Below are 21,784 nucleotides of genomic sequence, written 5' to 3' on the forward strand. Positions count from 1 at the left end.
CGTTGCTTGGTTGCACAATTGCTCGATTCAAATATTGAACCTTAATTAGGCCTATATGAGAGAATTGTTGAAATTGAAAATGATCACTCATCTTTTCCCGATGATAGCCACTCGGAATCATATTCCAGTCAATTGAATCGAAAGTGCAACAGGTGGTCAAATCTAAAATCATTTTCAACAGTAAATGTTGTTTGTCTAGCTTCTACCTACTCATCTCTGAAAATTTTAGTTTTCCAGTAACTTGAATCCGAGGCGCAACAGGTGATGAAATACGAAAAGCAATAGCAAGTATTATTCGTATATTCGTATATTTAAATATTCACACAGGGATGTTTCTACATTTATGTGATTAAGATATAGTCCCAACTCAATAATTAGAATATAATTATGATATATGATTTTAAGAAATAGATTTGCTAAAACCCTTTGGGTGACGATAAAATGGGTGTATGAATATGTAGCCTACAACGAGACGGGTAGTACTTAATAGGTTAACTACTTTATTTGAGGTACGCGCTACTACTTGTCTCGTTAAGTATGTATTCAACCCCAGTTTATCACGGCTCTGATACGAATCTTAATATAAATATGTAAAATCTGAAACCTTGCTATGATAAGTTATCTAGTAATTGTCCAATAGATGCACGATGAAGTGTATTTTACGATTTTGTGGCCATCGTTGCACCAGGTATCATTACTCGCATGTAAGCGGACGAACTGAACAATCGTCCCTTTCGAAATGTATCAATTCAATAGATGACATGATTCGTTCTGCCACTTTTTCATCAGAAGCGCATACCACGTGCCGCGACATCAGATCGAATGGCTCCCCTACAAAATTCAACGTTTTATACAACGAGTGCTTCTCGGCCATTGGCTCGTCTTAGCCGGGGATACGATCGAATCCTATCCAATGCTCACCGTTTGCACCCAAAACGATTCCTCCGGATTCTTCGACGATTAGGTGCCCGGCAGCGACATCCCAACAATGCAATCCGAACTCAACGTATCCGTCTGCCACGCCCCTAGCCACGTAACACATAGACACAACAGCAGAACCAACACATCTCAAACTGAAAACATCCAAAACCATTTAAATCATCAAATCCGAATTTGAAATAATCATTTTACTAACGCTCTATTCTATCGCTTACCCCCTCGATACAGCGGAAAGATTTTCGAAATTTCTCATTTTTGTTCGGAACACGTCAGGGCGTTTGGACAGTGGGCAACCTACTTCGTTCAGGATAAGACAATCCTTAATATCTGAATACAGAGAAATAGTAGAAAATTTATTATTAGGTATGTAAATACAATTGACGTCAACTTCTATGTTTGAGGAATCGTATGTCGAAAAGGTTGAGAAAATCATTTCATTGAAAACAAATTTTATCGAAAACTGTGTAGCTCAATAAATATGTTTTCCTTTGCCCCCATCCAGTTACTAATCGCGATACAGACTGGAATATCTTTAAATTTTAATATATGTACAAATATGCCGACCATGGAAAATCTTTTGGTTAGTTGCAGACGACAATTCGTTGGTGACGTCGCAGAAAATCAACCCGTCACTGACCTTTGTTTCCCGATACGTGAATACGTTCGCCATTCAGAAAAGCGCCCTCCCCGCGCCGTGCTGTGTACAGACTATTGGTTTTCGGGATGAACACAACTCCGAAAACTGCCTAAAAGTATCCGTAGTATGCTAGCAACGTAATATCCTTCAAAATTCATTACGTAAACAGAATAGCGAGAAAACATACTTTCCTTCGATTAAAGAAGCCGATCGATATGCAAAACTCCGGAAAACTAGTGATTAAAAAGACAAAGGGTATACATAAGTAACAAATAATGACACGATATAAAATAGCATAAGTCATGGTCGTTCACAATTATGTATAGATAGTTATGTTGAAAGGAGATTTCTTATCGGTATTTTGAAAACAATGAGAATATCCAGAAAATTAAATGAATATTCATTGAATACAGCCGGCTCCTTGGCATTCAAGTTCTAACACGATAATAAGAATAGCGAGAATAATTATTTTCTGAATGAATGAATTCTCGATTTAAGAATTATTTTAATTTGTACATAGTGAGTTTTTATCTTATTATCCGTTCACCACGTTTGAGTGTGGTTATTCCTGTACTCTAACACAATGTTCTTTTTTAAATGACCTTATCTCATCCATTCAGTACCCGTGAATGAAGTTTGTGGTGCCATCAATTGGGTCTACAATCCACGTCGGTTCGTCTGTCAGTGTTCGTTGTCCGTCTGTTTCCTCGCCTATGAATCTGTGCGTGGAAAAGAAATCAAATCAATCGATCGTCCATGTTTAAAACGAAACGCTAAATAAAACCTGACGCACATAACACTTGATATGACAAGAAATATGTATGCAATTTACTTGCCGATGATCTGGAAAATATTGCGCTATCTTATCCTTGACGTATTTTTCGATTTTAAGATCCACTTCGGTAACCAACCCAGCGTCGGCTGCGTGTTCTTTTGTGTTTATAGATGCACCATTTATTTTGGCAAGCATCATCTGAAATCATACGAAGAGACAACAAATTGCTTAACATTAAAATGAAGATGAACGACGGAACGCACGCTAAATCTCGATTTTAGAGAGTTGAGAAAGCTCGGATGGAATGCGAGGACGCAGCCGCGATATATTGCCAAATCACCACGCACTTATTGGCTAACTTCCATTTAGACATATTTCACCTTGCCACATTCCTGGGCCATACCCACGGCCAAAACGTACGATTCCTCAAACATGGCCAGCGTTCTAAAACACGAATTATGCTGTCTAAAGACCAAAATGTCTCATGACATCGTCCGGTGTCGAATTAATTCAATCGCCACCTGGGGTAACGCTTGCTTGGTGGTCTTTGTCATTTCAATTATATGTACCTGTTACTCCCGAGATTGGCATCTTGGTTAATTCAAGTTTTTTTCTGCTAGTTACGCAGCGAGAGTAAATTTCATGCAGTTTTATTGTCAGTGTAAATGCGACATTACGACTGCACCCAACCGAGTCAAAAAGAAGTTTTTGTTGATCGACATAATGAAGAAAATCCGAATTTTTCATTTTGAATAAGAATATATTGACATGAAAGAATTATTTAGTGATTGAGTCTTTCTACGAAGTAAATCAAATTATAGGCTTTTTCTTTGAAATGGTTTACGGACGTAGATTTATATTTTATTCGACACACGATCTACAAGCTTGCGATCGACCATGGGTTGAATAGAAACCCGCGGCTAGTTACTCAATGTTGGTTAAAGCTACGAGGAATCATCTCATCTTGAGATGATTGCTAGTAGGTTATTCCTAGCAATTGAAAACTCACCTATTTAATGAGCACTACAAATGATTTTATCTGAAGCAACCGTTTGAGATTAAACTCTATTTTATTGAGTAATATTTTATCTGTCAATTGGTCTTATGTTTTGTGAATTTGTAAAGTCTGTAGAGATATTTCATGAATTGGCCTGTAAATAAACATTATTATTATAATTGTTGTTGTTGTTGTTGTTGTTTATTATTAAACATAAACTGTAAATAACTTACAGTGTAGTTATTAACAAAATACTGCATGCTATGACACTGTCAGATTTTGGACCCTCGCTCGCTTTTGTGACGACCCGCTGTGGTCGCCGCGACTTGTAAGGGTTGTAAGGGTAGATTTTTGTGAATTTTGTAAATTTATATATTTTTTCTCTCCATGTTTAACTTGTAATAATGTTACGCTTTTCGGTGAAATAAATTTAAATTGAAATTGAAATGCCCGATTTTGATATTCTCGGAGCTATCCTCTATTGTTCTATTGAATTGAATTGCTCCAAACTTGGTCTGTCACCGGCGAAAAATGAGTTCCTCGTCGTACGATCGTGCTATTACTATATTTTCGCCTGATGGGCATTTATTTCAAGTAGAATACGCACAGGAGGCAGTGAAGAAGGGTTCCACTGCGGTAAGTGCGGAATACATGGGTTTTAATCGTTCATTTTCAATCGAACTGCGATTTGCTTATTCATCAATACAAATCTAAATACACTTTATTCCTCGAAAATTCACAACGCAAATCGTATTTTTACATCATCATCATCACGGACGAAAAGGAGGCCTGGTCTATAGGTGTTCGGTTTTCTTTCCGCAATTTGGTGACTGACAGGGGTTGGGAGTTGCAATGCTATTACCGTTGTAATATGATTTTCTTATCTTGCGATTAGCAAATTGAAAATAATCTGATTATGGTATTTTCACGACAGGTCGGAGTTCGCGGTAAAGATGTAGTTGTACTCGGCGTTGAGAAAAAAGCGGTGGCCATGTTACAAGAAGATCGAACTGTGCGTAAGATCGCGTTGTTAGATGAACACGTCGCCATGGCTTTTGCAGGTAAACTGAAAAAAACTGATTAAATTCGAAAATTGAAAATCTCTCCGGTAAATGAAACCTATTGTGGTACCATCGGTTTGGTATTAGTTTCCTCATTTATTCAAATACAGGTGATTCTGAGAATATCCCTATCACAAAATATTTATTAGCGTACCTCTGGATTGGGTGGCTCCAGGTGCGCTTTTTTGGGAAGACTATATGAAACAAGAATACCTGCAAGGGACTCGTCTAATTTGCCTTTTATACCAAAAATGGCACCTTTACAGTAATTATGAAGATGTTTCTCAAATCACTAGATATTACTCGTTTTTTAACCAATATTTTGTGTCTCGTTCGCTAAAGGTCTAACGGCTGACGCTCGCATATTAATCAATCGCGCTCGAATTGAATGTCAAAGCCATCGATTGATGGTCGAAGATCCGGTGACATTAGAATACATAACCAGATACATCGCTCAGTTGAAACAGGTAGGCCAGCTAGCGCAAGATCTAGGGTGGGCCCCTTGAAGTTTTGAACGTCTATTCTTTACTCGGTATTTTCCCAAATACTGTCGTGCCCCGGCTTGAGAGCGGTGTCAATTCTTGAATTAGCTCTAGAATGCAGGAAATTGCACCATTTTGCACGTGGAATTTCAAAATTTTCTGGCAGAGGATCCCAGATTGTCCATCCTATGCCAAAATTTGCGCACCTATGGTGCGCATTGTGAGTGCTTGAATGAATCTCTAACAGGGCCCCCTCCCCAAGACAGCCCTAGGTCCGCCCCTGCCTGCTTGTTAAAACCGCATGAGGCTGATATTTCCAATTGACTCCTCCTTGGCTTCGCACCCGGTGCAAAATTGAAAACTATTGCAGCAGATGGACTAGTACCCTTCCACTCCATACCCATTTCAGCTGTGCCTCCTTTTGTGTATTAAATTTTCATAAAATTTTGTTGGTTCTTTTTCTCAGTGCTCGGATCCCGATGATTGTTGCTGTTTATTGCGTCAATGATATCGTAAAGTTTTTGACGTTTGATTTATTTCAGAAATATACGCAAAGCAATGGTCGCCGTCCGTTCGGTTTGTCTGCTTTGATTGTCGGTTTCGACTACGATGGAACGCCGAATCTTTATCAGACCGATCCTTCGGGGACGTATCACGCGTGGAAGGTAACTTTCCGGGGTGTTCAGAATAGCGCATTAAAAGCATTTCCTGGTTGATCCGGATGAGTTGAATTTGGATTTTGATCTAATCTTGATATTATTTACAGTCTGCATATACATATAAGATATGATTTTTAATCTAAATTTTTCTTCTGGATAAATTTATTGGTCGCAAATGATCGGCGGGGTCTACCATGTACGTTGTATGATATTAATTTCTGTAGATGAATAAATAGTTTATAGACTTCATCCGTTTCAATCAAATTTCAATAACAAATGATAGTTTCACATATACACTTAATAGTTGATGTGTTATAGAATAGAATTTTGTAAATCTTGATAATTTTTCGCAAATCAAATGAATATTTTGCATCTAGTCTGAAACTGCATTTTTTTGTGTTTCTTACATTGAAGTACAATTTATTTTATGCATGTTTTTATTTTTTTTCGCCAGGCTAATGCCATCGGGCGTAACGCGAAGGCCGTTAGAGAATTCTTGGAGAAGTCTTACTCGGAGGAGTCGGTTACCACGGAGAAGGGTACGGTTAAACTGGCGTTGAAGGCGCTGATGGAGGTTGTACAGTCCGGCGGTAAAACGATGGAAATAGCCATAATGAAACACGATGAACCCCTTAAGGTAGGTCTTCTCGTAGATAAAACAACTCGATTGATAGCAGAGGTTCTTAAGGCTCCCACAATTCTTTAAAAGCTTTAATAGAATGTTATCTGAATCATTTCACGCTTGTCACAAATGTTAGTCTATCCCTCCTTAACAAAATGCTGTAATATCTCTACTCTTATTCTCATGCTGTTGACGGCGTTTAATCTGGATCAGTTTAATCATTTGGATCTAATCCACCTGTTATATACAGTCAGCCAATACAAAATATAATGCTGAAAATATGATGCCGATCAATAATCTGACAAAATTGAGAATTGTTTTAACGAAATTTCTTGTTCGACGTAAAACATTTGTAACATGGGCCCTACGACTACTTCAAAAACTCATAAACGGGAAATGCTTTAACCTCAAAATGCCCAGAACTCTTTCAAAACTCCTTCAATTTTGAGAAATAGGGAATTTGAAAATTTAAAGTAGACAAAATCGGTACTGTTGGAACCAGGATTCTTTTTACCCAATTCGGTGGTAACCAAATATCTTTATATCCAGGAATGACTGATCTGTAGGGACCCTGTATAATGCTATTTGTTACCAAAGGTTTTCTTGGCTTTCATACTAGAAAATGTGTAAATTTGCTCTCTCTCACTATATTGTAGATGATGGACCCAGAAGAAATTGAAAAGCTTGTGGCTGAAATCGAGAAGGAGCGAGAAGAAGAGGCTGAAAAGAAAAAGCAGAAGAAATAAGTCGTGCATATGACCATTCGCTTGTTCATTCAAAGACTATGTTATGATCTCTAGGGATCATGTGACTGCTAATAGTAGACATTTTCTATGGGTCATCATGTTGAAATGTTTGTTGCTGTTGTCAAAGAAGAATTCAGCGCATTACAGCACAATGTTTGATTTCATACCGGATGTGCTCTGTCTACTTGTTATCACTACTGTAATATTTGCTTTTGTAAAAAGATACGAATAAAGATGTAGCTAAAAATGTACTCAAAGAAGAACTTTTGATGATTAGTCTGTATTGGGTCAAGATGATATTACTTCAAGCTTTGAGAATGGTCGACGTTTAATCGCTATACCGTACTTATATTTTCAAAGAAAAAGATAATTTCGTCTAGAAGTGAACAACAGCCCCATGGGCAGATCCAGGATTTTCAAAGGGGGTGCTCTGCTGTTTATCCCCTCAGAAAATATTGTAAGATTGGTCTGCAGGAGATTTTTCAAGGGTGGTGGTGTGTAGCACCCTAGGATCCGCGACTGAGTCCAAATTACGCTTAATGTTATCTCATTCTGTCAAAAGGTTATGCGTTTAAGAACACATTTAAAAAAACAGAACATTGCTGCACCCAACAGTTTTTACCATTCAATTGCCCCTCTCAATTTAACCTTAGATTTCCGGCCTTCACGCCCATTGTAATGGCACATTCATGGCTTCGTCAAGATTATGCCCATCCATTGACCATGGGATTGATGTACCCCTCAAAACGCTGTGCCCTTCTGATCTCTGGTAAGTGTCATAGAATTAATCCTTTATCGTAATTAAGAAAGTACACTGACAAATATCGACGGTGTCCTGGGACCCACGGAAGACCTCGACGATCCGCACCTGCTGGTTGGATAATGACTGTTGTATGGCAGACATTTTCTTTTGGTTGTCGCGTTGAAACGTGCGTTGCCGACGTCGAAGACTTATTCATTATAATATACGAAAAAGATGTAACTGAAATGAAATCAAATAAAAACTTTTTCGTCTGTTTTTGCTCTAAAATGTATCCGAATTAAGAAATTTCAACCCAGAAGATGGATGCTGATTTGTGATGACGCGTGCGTCGTCGTCGGTCGCTTAGTGGATTATCCCACAAGGATCGGATGAATTCCTGTGAAATTAAAACTAACTGAAGTAGGGTGTCACTGTTGTTGAAGAACCAACCTCCGTTTACTAAGAAACCTCATTCCTCATTGAAACCATGGAGTAACCAATATAAAGCAATTAAACCAGGGTCCCTACAACTCCTTGATTCCTTGAAAACTCCTTCTTCACCAAAACTGATGTTTATAAGATCCTTGAATTTTAGCAAAATGCCCAAAAATCCTTAAATACTCCTTGAATTTTGAGAAATAGGCTGAAAGTTTTTAGGTTTGATGCCTAGTTAGTAGTCATTGGTTTTAAACCAACGATTTGAGATTTCTTTTTTGTGCAACCGGGTTCTGATATGTTTACGAGTGTATGATGAGCGTCCCTTGGAAGAACGTCTTCGCTGTGTTTGGATATACCGTAGTCCACTTGCAAAACATGGAAATAACTGTAAAATGTGTAATCTTTAGAATCGACATTTAAATTCAAGACATAAGAAAGAAAAAGACTAACTAAAACTGTCTCGAATCAAGTATGCCATAGATTAATGTTTATTGCCGAACAAACATATCGTTTGAATTCGTCAGGGTTTCGAATAATTTGGATTTTGTCGGCGAATAACGATTCAGATTATTATTCGTCACAAGGTTGGTTACAGAACGTGCCATTTTTATAAACGTGGGTGTATAAAGCGCAGACGAAGCTATGTCGGTCGCTCGCGCTGTCATCAATCGGATATCCTGTAAAAAGATGGTTAAAAAGCGGTTGTGGTAAAAGCAAAATGTGCGCAAAAGGAATTTCATTCATTATGTATTATGAATTAAATTTTACTCACGTAAGCCATTTCGATTTTCGAAGAAGATTTTCTCCTCGCATTCAACTTGGTTACATCCGGTGATTGAATTACACTTTTCTACTGCTTTGTATATGACTGCCGCTGTCTGCTTACACTGGTCAATGGCACCATCCCCTGTGAGCGCATTTTTGAGTGCTGTGACAGATAAATGCCTTAAACTAACATTCTTCGCATGTACCCTCACCACCTGCATCACCATCACATCGGCAAATCCTAACGTTTTCTGCGTTTACGTCAACCATCACAGCTTCGATTGGAGAAGCTTCATTCATGTTTCGACATCCACTAGAAACAACTGTAACCATAGTGGAGAAAAATATTGGTAGTTAATAACACATAAAAGACAAGATGAGCTTTTTATATGAAAACAGAAATGAATGTCCTTTTTCTGCGCTTTTGTAAACACGCAAATAAATATGGCGGACTTTTTACGCTTCTTTGTAAAGACGCAGATAAATATGGCGGACTCGTTTGCGCCTTTGTTAACACGCAGATAAATGAGGGAGGTAAAATGAAAATAAATCATAAATTAATGTCTCCAGGACGCCGTGGTAATTATCATATTAGAAATGACGAGTGAAAAAAGGAACTCATCAGGTCAACAAATAAAAAACACGGTCAACGTGAATAAGATTCATGCGATCCAGATCACTGAAAACAAATGCTTCATAACTGCGAAAGATGAAGAGTAGAGAAATCGGTTATCATTCCGTGCACCCGATCGAAATTGCTGGGATTCCATTAAACATTGCACGATGCAAACCTGATCAATATTCGTTGATACCCAAATAGAAATTTCCGACCAAACTATAACCGAGTTGATAACCAATTTCGGTCATTATGTACGTATGTACATGATTCTTTCAGGGAGGAGCTCCCTGGTTCTGTTGAACGGTTATCTCCAGTCAAGAAGACAAAAAATCCGATTCACAGTAGCAAATATCCTAAAACTCTCGAAAGTGAAATGAATTGAAATTAGGTGGCTCATTTTATCATAAGGTGACTCATTTTGGTTCATTTTACTATAGAACTTTTCATAACGCAACTATCATAACGCAAAAACGAAAATATTCGTTTTTGCTCCATGTTTTACGAAAGTTCGTTTTTGCTAGGGCGCAAAATAGGGCGCGAACATTTTGGAGCAAAAACGAAAGATCATGGAGCAAAAACGAATATTTTCATTTTTGTGCTATGATATTTCGTTTTTGCGCGGTAAAATTCGTTTTTGCGCAACGAAAGTTCGTTTTTGCCAGGGCGCAAAAACGAATATTTTGGAGCAAAAACGAATATTTTCGTTTTTGCGCTATAATATTTCGTGTTTGCGCGGTAGCAAAAACGAAAGTTCGTTATTGTTAGGGTGCAAAAACGAATTCTATCGCGCAAAAACGAAAAATCATGGAGCAAAAACGAATATTTTCGTTTTTGCGCTGTGATATTTCGTTTTTGCGCGGTAAAATTCGTTTTTGCTGGGGCACAAATATAAGTTGCTCTATAAGTTTCGTTTTGCATTTTACTATAATCGAGGTCGTGTAAAAATTATTGCATTTGGCCCTTATCAACCACCATAGAAAACCAATGCGCATAACAAATAAGAAACATTCCCTACAACATTCAGGACGATATTCGAAATCCTACGAAACAACTTAGAATATTCGATGTTAATAATCAGCGAGTTCTCTATCTCCGTGTTCAAATCTATGAATGATCTACTTCCCAGTTAATACGAGAATCTATTTACAAAACTAAACACAGCCATAGTACTCACCGATGTAAGGAATTAACTGCAAAAAGAATAATCACAGACAATTCACAATGATCTATAATGGCCCAAAATTCCTGGAACTCCTAAAAATCTAGATTTTTATGTCACTCTTTCACATTTTTTGGAATAATTGGTAAGAAGTTTTTAACATATCCCAATATGATTAGAATCTAGTACGGTGTATGTATTTCCGATGTTAAATGTTTTTGTCAAGTAACTACATGTAGTATAGGTATGAATTGGGTATGTCCATGAATTTGAGTGCGTTTCGCTAAATTTTGATTTCTCAAATGAATGATAATTTCATATTGTTTTAGTTTTAATCGTTATAACTAAAGCAATAAATCCGTCATGTGTAAATGTTCGGTAGACTCTATCAATGTGCTATATATGATCTCCCCAGTCCTTCTGAGCCTGAGCCTCTGAGCCCTGGTGGTAATCAAAATACCATAACTAACTATTTCTGCGATTTAAATAATTTTTTTTGTGGTTGTATTACATGATCCATCATAGTTATGTGTTCGATGTATATGCTTATAAGATATCTCGGCCGTCAGCGACAGGTGGCTGGTTATTCAGCTTATGGGGTATAGGCCCCCTACAGCCTGTCCCAGGGAAAAGTATACCGCACTTTGAATAGTTCTTCTTGGTATCGTTAATAATAACTTTTGTGGACTTAATCATTCCAGATTAATGGCCAGACATTTATCTTTCAAATTATAATTGGTCCTTATATTGCCTTCACAGATGAAGGACAGAAATCAATATCTCCTGCCCCAAATGTTTGTTTATGTACCATTATTTGGTTTTGTATGTTGATGCTTATGTTGATGCGTATGTTGATGCTTGGAGCTCCAAGGTTGATGCGTCCATCTGTCCGCTATGGTTAGTCACTCGGTTTTTTGTACTCGGTGTTTTCAGCGACCCCCAAATCTTTTTTAATTTCTTTACGTATAAGTTCAGAAACTTTAACTACAATTATGCAATCAATGTAGAAAATTGTTTTAAAAGTACTGAACATTATCCGAAGCCGATTTTTTAGCGTCGTACTATTTCGACGTACTTCAAGAATCGATGGTCCACCAGTAAGCAACTAAGTTATCCAACGACAAGTCTGCATATATAGTATTACAGCATAGTTTAATGATTCAGCATACATTTTTCTTCTTATGCTGCACTAGAGAGCTCTTGTTCAGAACCCTATAAGACTATAGGCTCTCACAGAACTCCCTCCCAAACTCTGTTTTAACTTTCAAAATTCGGGCCTCATATCAATTAATCACCCGGGTTGAGGTTGATATTTAAATTTTACCTTATTTGGAATTTGTAACTAAACTAAATAATTAAGAACTGGATATTCTTAGTTGGGTGTTAGCCAACAGAGTGGTTCATTGCTGCGAAATTTTATAAATGATTGGATTAACAAACATGAAATTATCTCAACACAACCAGAATGAAAAATCATGTTTATATGTATTGTTTATACGAACATAACAATGTGACGATTACCGCATCGTTACATTTTACGATGGACTCAGCACGAAAAACGATAACTCGTATGTAGAATTACTTTGGTTGATATTTATTGATGAACGAATAGATGATTGAAGCGGAGATCCAGAAATTGAATTGCGTAAATCGTCGAATAATGGGCCGAAAAATGTCGGTTTTACATTGAAAATTATTCCGCACAAATTTGGTTAGGCATAGCGCCAGGTTTGAAAAGGTCGTACATTGCGCAAATGAAATCTTCTCTGGTTTGCGCATCACTCTCCTCAATCGGGTAATCTATAAAAGATGGACTAAATTGTTTATGAAACCTCTTAAGAGACACCGCATCCGAGATATTTTTGGAAAAGAAACGTTTCAAGAATGCAGTCCCCCACTTTCATGCATTGATATGCCAGTACGTATTTGAATCGTGTGGCCGAGTGTTCGAAAAAATGGAACTCACCTAAACCGTCTCGGTTATCATAATATATCTGCTCCTCGCATTCATATCCTGCACACCCTCCGATCTTTTGGCAATCCAATATATCGCTGTACTTGGCTTTCACTCTTTGTTTACAACTTTCCATATTAGCTACGTCCACCGTAAGCCCAGTTTGGCATAGAAATGTTGCAAACAAGCATTCTCTATCGCAGTTACTATAGCTTTCACACCCGCAAATATCAACGGCAGCTTCATACGTTGCATTGACGGCGTTGTCATCGTGAGTTTTATTCGGACGGTTGCCGCATCCAGCAAAATAAACTATACCAAAAAGCGAAATGACGATTGCCAATAGTGAAAGTACGATGATAAACGATTAAAACATAAGCAATTTTATAAATTACTTGGGATCCAGGAATTTTGAATAGAGGGAGAGGGTGTGTGGCAAAATCCGAGTCCAAGTTGTCACGTACTTTGCACATGAACGCAAGCGCCGTAGACGCTAAGGGATCATTCATTTTACGTATATACGCATAAAATTTGACCCACTGCTCGCAAAATCGCTCATATTTTCATAAGCATTACATTACACTTACCTACAAAACAGTCGCCTGGGCTAAGAAGTGTATATTTATGAGCAGCAGGTATCCGTGGAAAAAATACTAATTTTCACCTATCCATGAATTTTATGGCGGGATTTTATCGCAAAAAAACACCAAACATTGAAACATTGAAGCATAATATATTTTTTGCGCGGCATATTGCACAGAATTTTTTTTAACTTGGCCCGAATCAGCCACCATAGAGTTTGCATACGACCATGTTAGTGTTGTTCATGTTTTCAGCTGGTTGACGTTTGCTCTTACCGATGAGCCCTGGGATGCCTAAACGTACTTCTGGCAGTACGGCAAAGTGCATTTTTATTTTTTTTTCAGTTCATTTTGGGTCCCTTAAATGTCCCATATATGACCCCAATTTGTTGACTTAAATCGTACAATCTACGTTCTGGCCATGGGTCACATTATGACCGCTTGGTTTAAAGTGGAAAACTTAATTTCATGGAGCGCCACCTGGTGAGTTTTCCACTAACCGACAAGGCTCCTATATCTAAAGTGTGGCTTTTAGGTAACAAAGGTGCTATTAAACACAGCTAAGAGCTCTGAAACCCCACTATCAACAGTTCTTAAATTTATGACCAGCTAATTAGGTGGGGTCATCCCAGGGTTAAAGAGATTCTAACGTCACATTCGAGTAACTGAATAACTGCAGATTTCTTAATTTAGAATTCCTAGGTTTTTCCCAAGTATTTCATGGGTAATTTTTCAATTTTCCCGAATGGAAACAGATACCATCCTATGCTACAATCAACATTTTAGTGGTGATTGGTTGATGAAGGTCCATTTCAAGGGCAATCGCAGAAGAGAATTGCAAGTAATACGTGAAATGTGAATGAATTTCCCAAATATTTCCTTGATTTGAGGGAAATTTTTTAGATTCTAAAATATTTCCAAACTGGGAATTATCATTTCAAAATTCCCAAGTTTTTCCCAATTTGCCTGTTCTTTGGGGACCATGAATCGTTAGCAATAAATGAAGATTTGTTCTCTTAACTAAAAATCTAATTCGTACGATTCATCATTCAAACGAAATTATTTTTTTTGTCGAAATTATAACATGTTGATGACATTTTGGTTCGTGAAGCTTAAATCAATTTATGTAAATATGTATAAACCGACACTTACGTTCGACTTCCGCGGGGAAGAAAACAACTACAGCGAACAGACTGAAAACGGCTGCGAAGATCATCACAGAATTCATCATTACGAATGAATCGAAGTGAACGATGCAAATCGCGCTTACAACTATCAAGCGTTAATATCACTGTCAAATTGTCAATTTTCTGACAACCGACTTCGCACTTTTTTGACGAGGGATCAGCAGAAAACACCTGCATAGCTCGAAACGATGCAGTTCAAACCAGGTTTATATGTACACGTGTATTACTGATAATTACTATTGAAAGCCATCCGGTTGATACACTTAAGAGCCATGTTATATATTCTACTATCTACCGGATCAGGGCTGAGATGCAAGATTCTGAAATTTCTGTATATTTTCGCATTGCCATTTTCCACTTTTTTCCCCGTTTCTTTAAAAACACTAAATTTTTCAAAAGGGACATAACCAAATGTGATTTCTTCCTTTTAGATGAGGTTCTATGCAAGAATTACATAGTTTAAACATGTTTCAGACAATGTAACAATTTTTACCTGTAATAAGGGTATACAATTCAATGACTGACACTAGACCATGTACATGTACTATGAACTATCTACGGTCCAGGCACAGCCCATAGATGGAACATATACAGCCTATAAGGAAAACTACATTTCTCATAGTTTCCAAGATTTTCACATTTTTTCACACAAATATTTACTTTTTAGAAATTTTCACGTTTTTTTCACATTTTTCACATGCATCACTGTCGGATACCTACCCATCTTAAATTTCAAACATGGTACATGTACATAAATGTGTATACCAGTTAAAGAGATGCTTTTCCTAAGATGAGAGTTTCAAGCTCCTTCTTATCAAGAACGATGACATCGCGGTATTTTTTGCAGAAATATTTTATTTCAACCAAAACACATTTCATCATCAATTTTACGTACACCATTTCAGAAGCATTTAACAGATCATCGAAGACGATCCCTCTATTACATCAGCTAGCAACTAGACCTGGAGATCGGAAGATTCGTGAAATTCAAAAGTCTGAAAGCGTACTCGAAAGCCCTCACTCAAAAAACTGCATATTTTATCACCAGTTGAGCTGATGTAAAACCAACGTTTCATATTCTATGCCACTCAAGCATTATGATCGTAGTTGTCTGGAAGCAAACAGGATCAAATCCCTATGAAAACATCCATAGATGTAATGATAGGAGCATATTTGCACTGGTGCCAAGTTTGGCGCGACCAAATGCATATGACCAGACCCATGCCAAATTTTCTAAACGATCACAATGCATACCAATATTTGACCAAATTTGAATATAAATAACTCAACAATCTAGACAAGTCAACGATGAAATACGTAATGGCGTAGGAGACCGTTCATGTGAAGTATGCATATACAAGGTTTTGCCATTTTCTCATAGGTAGATGATGCTAAAATTGCATTAAAAATGTAAATACGGTACATTTTAATTTTCATATAAACTTCAAGAACAGCCCCCATAATTTTTCTTTTAAACCATGCCAGAAACTTCTTATAGTGTAGATGTCATACCGAAAACTAGTTTAGCAATCAGTGAAAATACGACACACTATCACAAAAAAAATCTGTGGAATGACTGGTACCAAGAAGAGAGCAGGGCTTGGTTTCACAAAAAAGTTTTAACTCAAATTTTTGCTATAATTGCCATTGGTTACTTCATGTTTTCAATGAGGAATTTTTCGTGAAACTGGGCTCAGTCTATGATTGATGCCAAAAACAAATGATTGCTAACTAAAAATGAAAATCAAGGGCATCCTATGGAAATCTGACATGGTTTAAAGAATACAACTAACTAGTGACAGTCCAATCAAGTTTGTACCACCAGCAGGACTTTCACTATAACGGAAAACGAACATTTTGAACGAGCCCATTCAACTTGACAGTTAGTTCATTATTTTCTGTTGAATTTCCTTCGACAAACTTCATTTTCTGATCGAAAATCACCTAGTTAAGATCATTTGACTAACTTGTCAATTCTTAAATTCAATTAAACCTCAAAATCTATGTAGAACTCAATAATATCTATATAGAATTCACCATCTTACAAACATCATATACGATGGCGTCAAATACAACATTTCACTTGAATATTTATTTAGGGATGTCCATTAAGTATGTATGCTCAAAATACTGATTCCAACCCCCACCCCCACGTAGATAAGGAAAAGTGGCCAATTATTGACCCCCTCCAAATACCATACATACTTAATGAATTATGTTTTTATGAACTAATTTTCTACTTCACCTGTTCAACTATCAGAAGAGTTAAAACAATCTTAATACAGTTGAATTCCGCAGCTTTCAAAACCTCAATCTCTGATGTTAAAAATATAAACAATATAATAATAAAGAACTACAGTAAGTGGACAATGTACCTCACCTGCTTTACACAAAAATGTCCTACAAAATATTCAAAAACACCGAAAGATTGCCACCAAAAGGACCCTCGGGCAGGTGAGGCTCTTAACATGGCTATGATCCATCTCTGAGTACTATCACATTATTCAGTATTTTATGGCACTAGTTTGATAATTGTAATTTTCACACAGGGGAACCTTGTGACAACGAACATCAGAGGACCGGCCTGTTTCTACAACTGGTGTTGTTCTCATAACATCCAGTATCAAATGATGCAATTGTATTAATCAGGTAAATATATTTAATTTCTTCTATCAATATCTGTGTTCATTATCACGAGGTTCCCCTGTGCGTACGTAAATTCTTGATTTTGACCCATTTCTGAAATTAAATGCACACATTTCTGTTCATAATCAACGGTGTCAAAATAGAGTTTAATTTTCTGAAATTGTCAACCCGAAAGCTTGCCCTAATCATCTCATCACATCTCATCTCAGAAGATGTTAAGCTTTGTATCCATAAGATGCAAATACGATTCTTTTTCTCATGTTAGTATTTCTAACATCGCACATTGCTGGGAGGACAAAGCTGATTTTTTTTCCAGCAACTCAAAATGTTGTAAAAAGAAAAACATCATAAAATTCACACCTAATTGCTACACTTGCACCACAAAATTTTGATTCACAGCCTTTTAAGTGTTCATAGTCTTGCACAATGATATCCTTATATGCATGTTATTACATTCACAACCACGACATGCAATTGGAGCACATACATGTATATCTGAACGATAAGCATTCAATAACTAGATGTACAGGGACACCGCACCTACTAGGTGGCATGCTTGACTATCTGACAATCGCAATATTCGATGCCCTCTAGTAAACTAAATAAGCAATGACCTTGAAACTGTGAAACTCACCACAATCATAGAACATGTCATAACCTACACATTTTTACACAGCTGCACACTGTGCTTACAAGTTATGCATAGGTACCAATATAAAAAGAAAAATTGTGGATAATTCAAAACCTATTGGTATTTTAAAACTCTTTTTCTAAAAAAAACTAGGGGTCCAGGGACACCATGCCCACTAGGGAAGTGGTTTCAAGTGCTCAACAATCTAACAATTTCAATATTCAACGCCCCCTGGTGACCATATACAAAAACCAATGACCTTGAAACTCACCACAATCATAGAACATGTCAGCAGCTACGATTTTGTAATTGATTGTGATAAAATATGCCTCGTTACCAATTTAACATGGAAATACTAAGTTATTCTACTATTCAACGCCCCCTGGTGACCATATTCAAACCCAATGACCTCGAAACTCACCACAATCATAGAACATGTCATGAACTACAACTATGTAATTGATCATGGTAACAAAATATGCCTAGGTACCAATATAATAAGGAAATACTAAGTTATTCTACTATTCGATGCCCCTTGGTGACCATATAGAATAACTAATGTCCTTAAAACGCACCACAATCATAGACGATGTCATGAGCTACAACTTTGCAATTGATAGTGGTAACAAAATATGCATTGGTACAAATATAATATAGAAATACTAAGATATTGTATTATTCAACGCTCTCTGGTGGCCATATACAAAAACCAATGACCTTGAAACTCACCAAAATCATAGAACACGTTATAAGCTACAACTTTCTAATTCATTGTGGTAACAAAATCTGCTTAGGTATCAACCTAATACATGTGTTACCCAAATATCAGGACATTACATTGAAGCATCTTCAAAACTTCCCAAAATAACCGGATTCTGTCTATGGACGGACGGACGAAAAGTGAACGCAATAGCCCGCTGGGACTAAAGTACCAAGTGGGCTGAAAAACCCTTTTTCACATCTATGCAACATATCCACATGAAACCCCTAGAAAATCGATAGGCGGCATTTTCAAAATTTCCCTCGATGACTTCAAAAATGTGAAGAAAGTGCTGATTTTGGCAAACAGTGATAGTGTTCAGTTGGCCATCTTGTTCCTGATTGGGCCAGTTTTTGGGGCAACAAATGTATCTACAGACGATACATGTATTAACTAATATCTAAAAAAATCCATAAAAGTGCCTTCAAAACTTCCCTGTTTAGGATTGGTGGATGGACGGACGAAAAAGTGAACACAATAGCCCCCCCCCCAAGTGGGCTAATGAAACAAATGATGTTCTTTCAGAATGCCATGCTCTACCACAAAGTATATCCAACTATAGTGTTAGATAACACCATTATATGGTAGGGTATAATATAACCTGGATTAAAGTCATATGTATACAATCACACTAAGGCTAGCCAGTCAAAACTTAATAAATCAAGGTTAATATATTCTTGTATAGACATGGCTTTAATACATGTAACTAAGAAGCAAGTATATTTCTGAGACACTAAGGTACTATAAACACCTATGATCTTAGTTGAAAGCTAGACTAATTGCTTTAATTTGTTAAAATTAAGAATTCACAATAAACTATGGTTCATAGTCCAATGGTGTATTCCAAACTTTCTTTTCGGACATTAGCTAGAAACATAATGCGCAAAATTGCATGGAACCAGAATTTTAAATCATTCCATCAAACTTGATGGAATATTTACGTACAATAAAAAATCTAGGGCAGGTGCAGGGGAACCCTGTTAGCCCTAACCATGGTTAGTAAAGCATAGTTAGGCACGGGAAACGTTGTTAGCCACTAACCGATAAGCCACTAACCGCGGTTAGGCTAACAGGGTTTTCCTGTCTCAGCCCTTAATTGCATTTCAACAGTATAAGCAAGTTGATTTTTACAATTCCAGCATTTCATGTGATCACGGAAACATACAATATAAATGCATTTTTGCAATTCTTAACCTATTAAGTCATTGCACCATAAATGCACCGGTATACATGCACCATAATGGCATACATCATTATGCCATTTTAATCTATAGTCAAAAACTCTTGATTTCTACAAGATCACAAATTTCAAACTTCAAAGTCCCTTCAATTCCTTGTCAAAACACTATTCAGTTCATATGAATCACTGATATGTTTATTTCATTCTATGCGCTACAAATTTTCATGTATCTGTCATAGAAAAATGAACTGTCAACCTGTCAATATAGCAAAACATTTTGACAGATAATCTATCTTTCGGCACAGTGGATCGTGTCATTCAATATACAAATCGGAATATTTCCGTGTCTAATAGCGCTATAGCAAACCTGTACAGTTAAACTTGTTTAAGTTTTTATATGGTCGTTGGAAGCATCATTATGTTGACATTATGTTATCTTTTTTTGGTGTAAGGTCAATTGAAAATACAAATTGGGACTAAAAATAGACAAGTAATGTGACGACTTACCCTATCAGGTGAAAACTTAAAGCGAGTTTGACTGACAGTGTATATATTGCCTAAAAATAGAAACTTCATATCCTGGCAGGACCTCAGATTTTAAGACGGGCCACTTCTGAGTAAATACCTTCATCAAGGTATGAAAAAATGGACCTCAGATTTTAAGATGGGCCACTTCTGAGTAAATACCTTCATCAAGGTGTGAAAAAAGTCCTTATGAAATAACCGAGATATATAATGGATATTGCTAATGATGCTGCACCCAAAAAAAACCCCAATGCACAAACAAACAAAACATGACTCGAAAGATAATGAAAAACATGCACTAAAACAAAATCCAACCATTCAACGAATACTCAACAAATGAGCATTGGTATTATTTGCGATAATCATCACTACGTAAGGGAAAAAAAAACAAAAACATTGCTTTTATTCTTAAAAATATCATTCAGCACTGGTCCGCACATCACCCCAATATCACAATGCGCGCTGCATCCCTCTACTCTCTTCCTAGTGTTTTTGTAAGCTCTGTATATACGCATTATGAATCGTATCCAGGAAAGTCGAATCATTCTACAAAACATAATTCGATAAGCATCGCTTTAGGCAGATTCAATGAAAACCGATAATCATGACGAGCACTTGATCTGATGGAATTAAGCTCATTTTTTTTACACTAAATAATGATAGAAACGCTGGTCTGAACCAGAGAGGGACGATACCTTAAGCAGGAAGAGTAGAGATTGTTGCAGTTGTTCTTTAGTGAGTGGATTGATGGTATCCATCTCCATAGCAAGTGGAGGGGAAACGGATGAAGTCATGCTGTATGGAGCTGAATAGATAAATGTAACATGACATTTAGTTTACATGTCAACCTGAAGATGGCACATTGGTCACTTAAATCGATATCCTTGTACAGTTTATTATATTGTTAGGATGAATAAACTTATTATCTATTAATCTATTAAGGAGTACAGCTAACCATGAGTAAGATTGATTGGTGTAAGAACTTTTGCTTGAGGAAATCCTTGTGTTTCATTATTTCCTTTCTCATTTTGTAATATATCTATTGACGGATTGCAAAGTCGAACTTTTAAAGTCAAAAGTCGAATGGATAATTTGGGATTTAATGGTTTCATTATAGATCCTTTTGATTTGCCCAAATATCAATGACCTATAAGATCACGTACCTGCTAATTGATGCAGAGCTTGCGCTGATGCGGAATGGTGCATATGATGAGTTCCGGCCGCTGCGGCTCCTAATGGCGGCATCTGCGGTGCCACCTGAAATGCCATTGGTGACATGAGAACACTGGCTGGTGGTGGCATTGGCTTCGAGTTCGGCGTCAGTGAACCTACCGACCTCTTCTGAAAAACATCAAACTAACAAATAACTAATTTTACCAATTTTAGTTCCCTTTGTTGTTGAGCATTCGATCTGACGACATCAAGAACTCTATAACATAAAATTCGGACATATTTCAATAGGAATTGCACAATTTGTCTTAACACGTTCGCTGCTGGCTTGATAATACAGTGCCACCCCCAAGCTGTTACATAGTCAGCCTTTGCTCATCAACCAATAAAGCGGTTAGTAGATATTACCAGCCAATGAGGAACTGTGTCATTCCCGTGTGCAGGAGTGCAAATATGTAACAGTAAATAGGAAGAATCAGCAATGAATATAATCGTAGCCGAACATGCTA

At 37.1% G+C, this 21,784-nt stretch overlaps 3 protein-coding genes across 3 annotated transcripts in view; 1 reads left to right on the forward strand and 2 right to left on the reverse strand.

Annotated features, from left to right (window-relative positions):
• Positions 1 to 883: 883 nt before the first annotated feature.
• LOC141902059 (inositol monophosphatase 1-like) lies at positions 884 to 2,785 on the reverse strand. The gene is made up of 7 exons (XM_074789699.1): positions 2,732 to 2,785; positions 2,413 to 2,549; positions 2,200 to 2,295; positions 1,764 to 1,809; positions 1,577 to 1,685; positions 1,155 to 1,266; positions 884 to 1,073 (listed from the first exon to the last, which is right to left on the reverse strand). Exons 1-7 carry the CDS (start codon positions 2,783 to 2,785, stop codon positions 884 to 886), a joined length of 744 nt encoding a protein of 247 aa, XP_074645800.1.
• A 1,062-nt stretch (positions 2,786 to 3,847) lies between these two features.
• On the forward strand, positions 3,848 to 7,165 carry LOC141901407 (proteasome subunit alpha type-7-like). Its single transcript, XM_074788618.1, has 6 exons — positions 3,848 to 3,984; positions 4,283 to 4,409; positions 4,752 to 4,876; positions 5,434 to 5,556; positions 6,005 to 6,187; positions 6,829 to 7,165. Exons 1-6 carry the CDS (start codon positions 3,880 to 3,882, stop codon positions 6,916 to 6,918), a joined length of 753 nt encoding a protein of 250 aa, XP_074644719.1. The 5' UTR covers positions 3,848 to 3,879; the 3' UTR covers positions 6,919 to 7,165.
• A 10,617-nt stretch (positions 7,166 to 17,782) lies between these two features.
• Positions 17,783 to 21,784, reverse strand: part of LOC141902060 (uncharacterized) — a 30,445-nt gene continuing 26,443 nt past the window's right edge. The window contains exons 9-11 of the mRNA XM_074789700.1: positions 21,269 to 21,446; positions 20,801 to 20,910; positions 17,783 to 20,651 (exon numbers count right to left, since the gene is read on the reverse strand). Coding sequence (XP_074645801.1) covers positions 20,589 to 20,651; positions 20,801 to 20,910; positions 21,269 to 21,446 — 351 coding nt within the window. The 3' untranslated portion in view covers positions 17,783 to 20,588. The remainder of the gene's footprint in view (positions 20,652 to 20,800; positions 20,911 to 21,268; positions 21,447 to 21,784) is intronic.

The sequence above is a fragment of the Tubulanus polymorphus genome, chromosome 3 (genome assembly GCF_964204645.1).
Source record: "Tubulanus polymorphus chromosome 3, tnTubPoly1.2, whole genome shotgun sequence".
Taxonomy (NCBI): Eukaryota; Metazoa; Nemertea; class Palaeonemertea; order Tubulaniformes; family Tubulanidae; genus Tubulanus; species Tubulanus polymorphus.

Coding starts and splice junctions, on each gene's coding strand:
- LOC141902059 (XM_074789699.1), bottom strand. CDS start 2,785: ATGTTTGAGGAATCGTACGTTTTGGCCGTGGGTATGGCCCAGGAATGT. Junction 1,267..1,576: donor TCACGTATCGGGAAACAAAG/GTCAGTGACGGG, acceptor CTCTGTATTCAG/ATATTAAGGATTGTCTTATC. Junction 1,074..1,154: donor CTTTCCGCTGTATCGAGGGG/GTAAGCGATAGA, acceptor GGATGTTTTCAG/TTTGAGATGTGTTGGTTCTG.
- LOC141901407 (XM_074788618.1), top strand. CDS start 3,880: ATGAGTTCCTCGTCGTACGATCGTGCTATTACTATATTTTCGCCTGAT. Junction 4,877..5,433: donor ACATCGCTCAGTTGAAACAG/GTAGGCCAGCTA, acceptor GATTTATTTCAG/AAATATACGCAAAGCAATGG. Junction 5,557..6,004: donor GGACGTATCACGCGTGGAAG/GTAACTTTCCGG, acceptor TTTTTTCGCCAG/GCTAATGCCATCGGGCGTAA.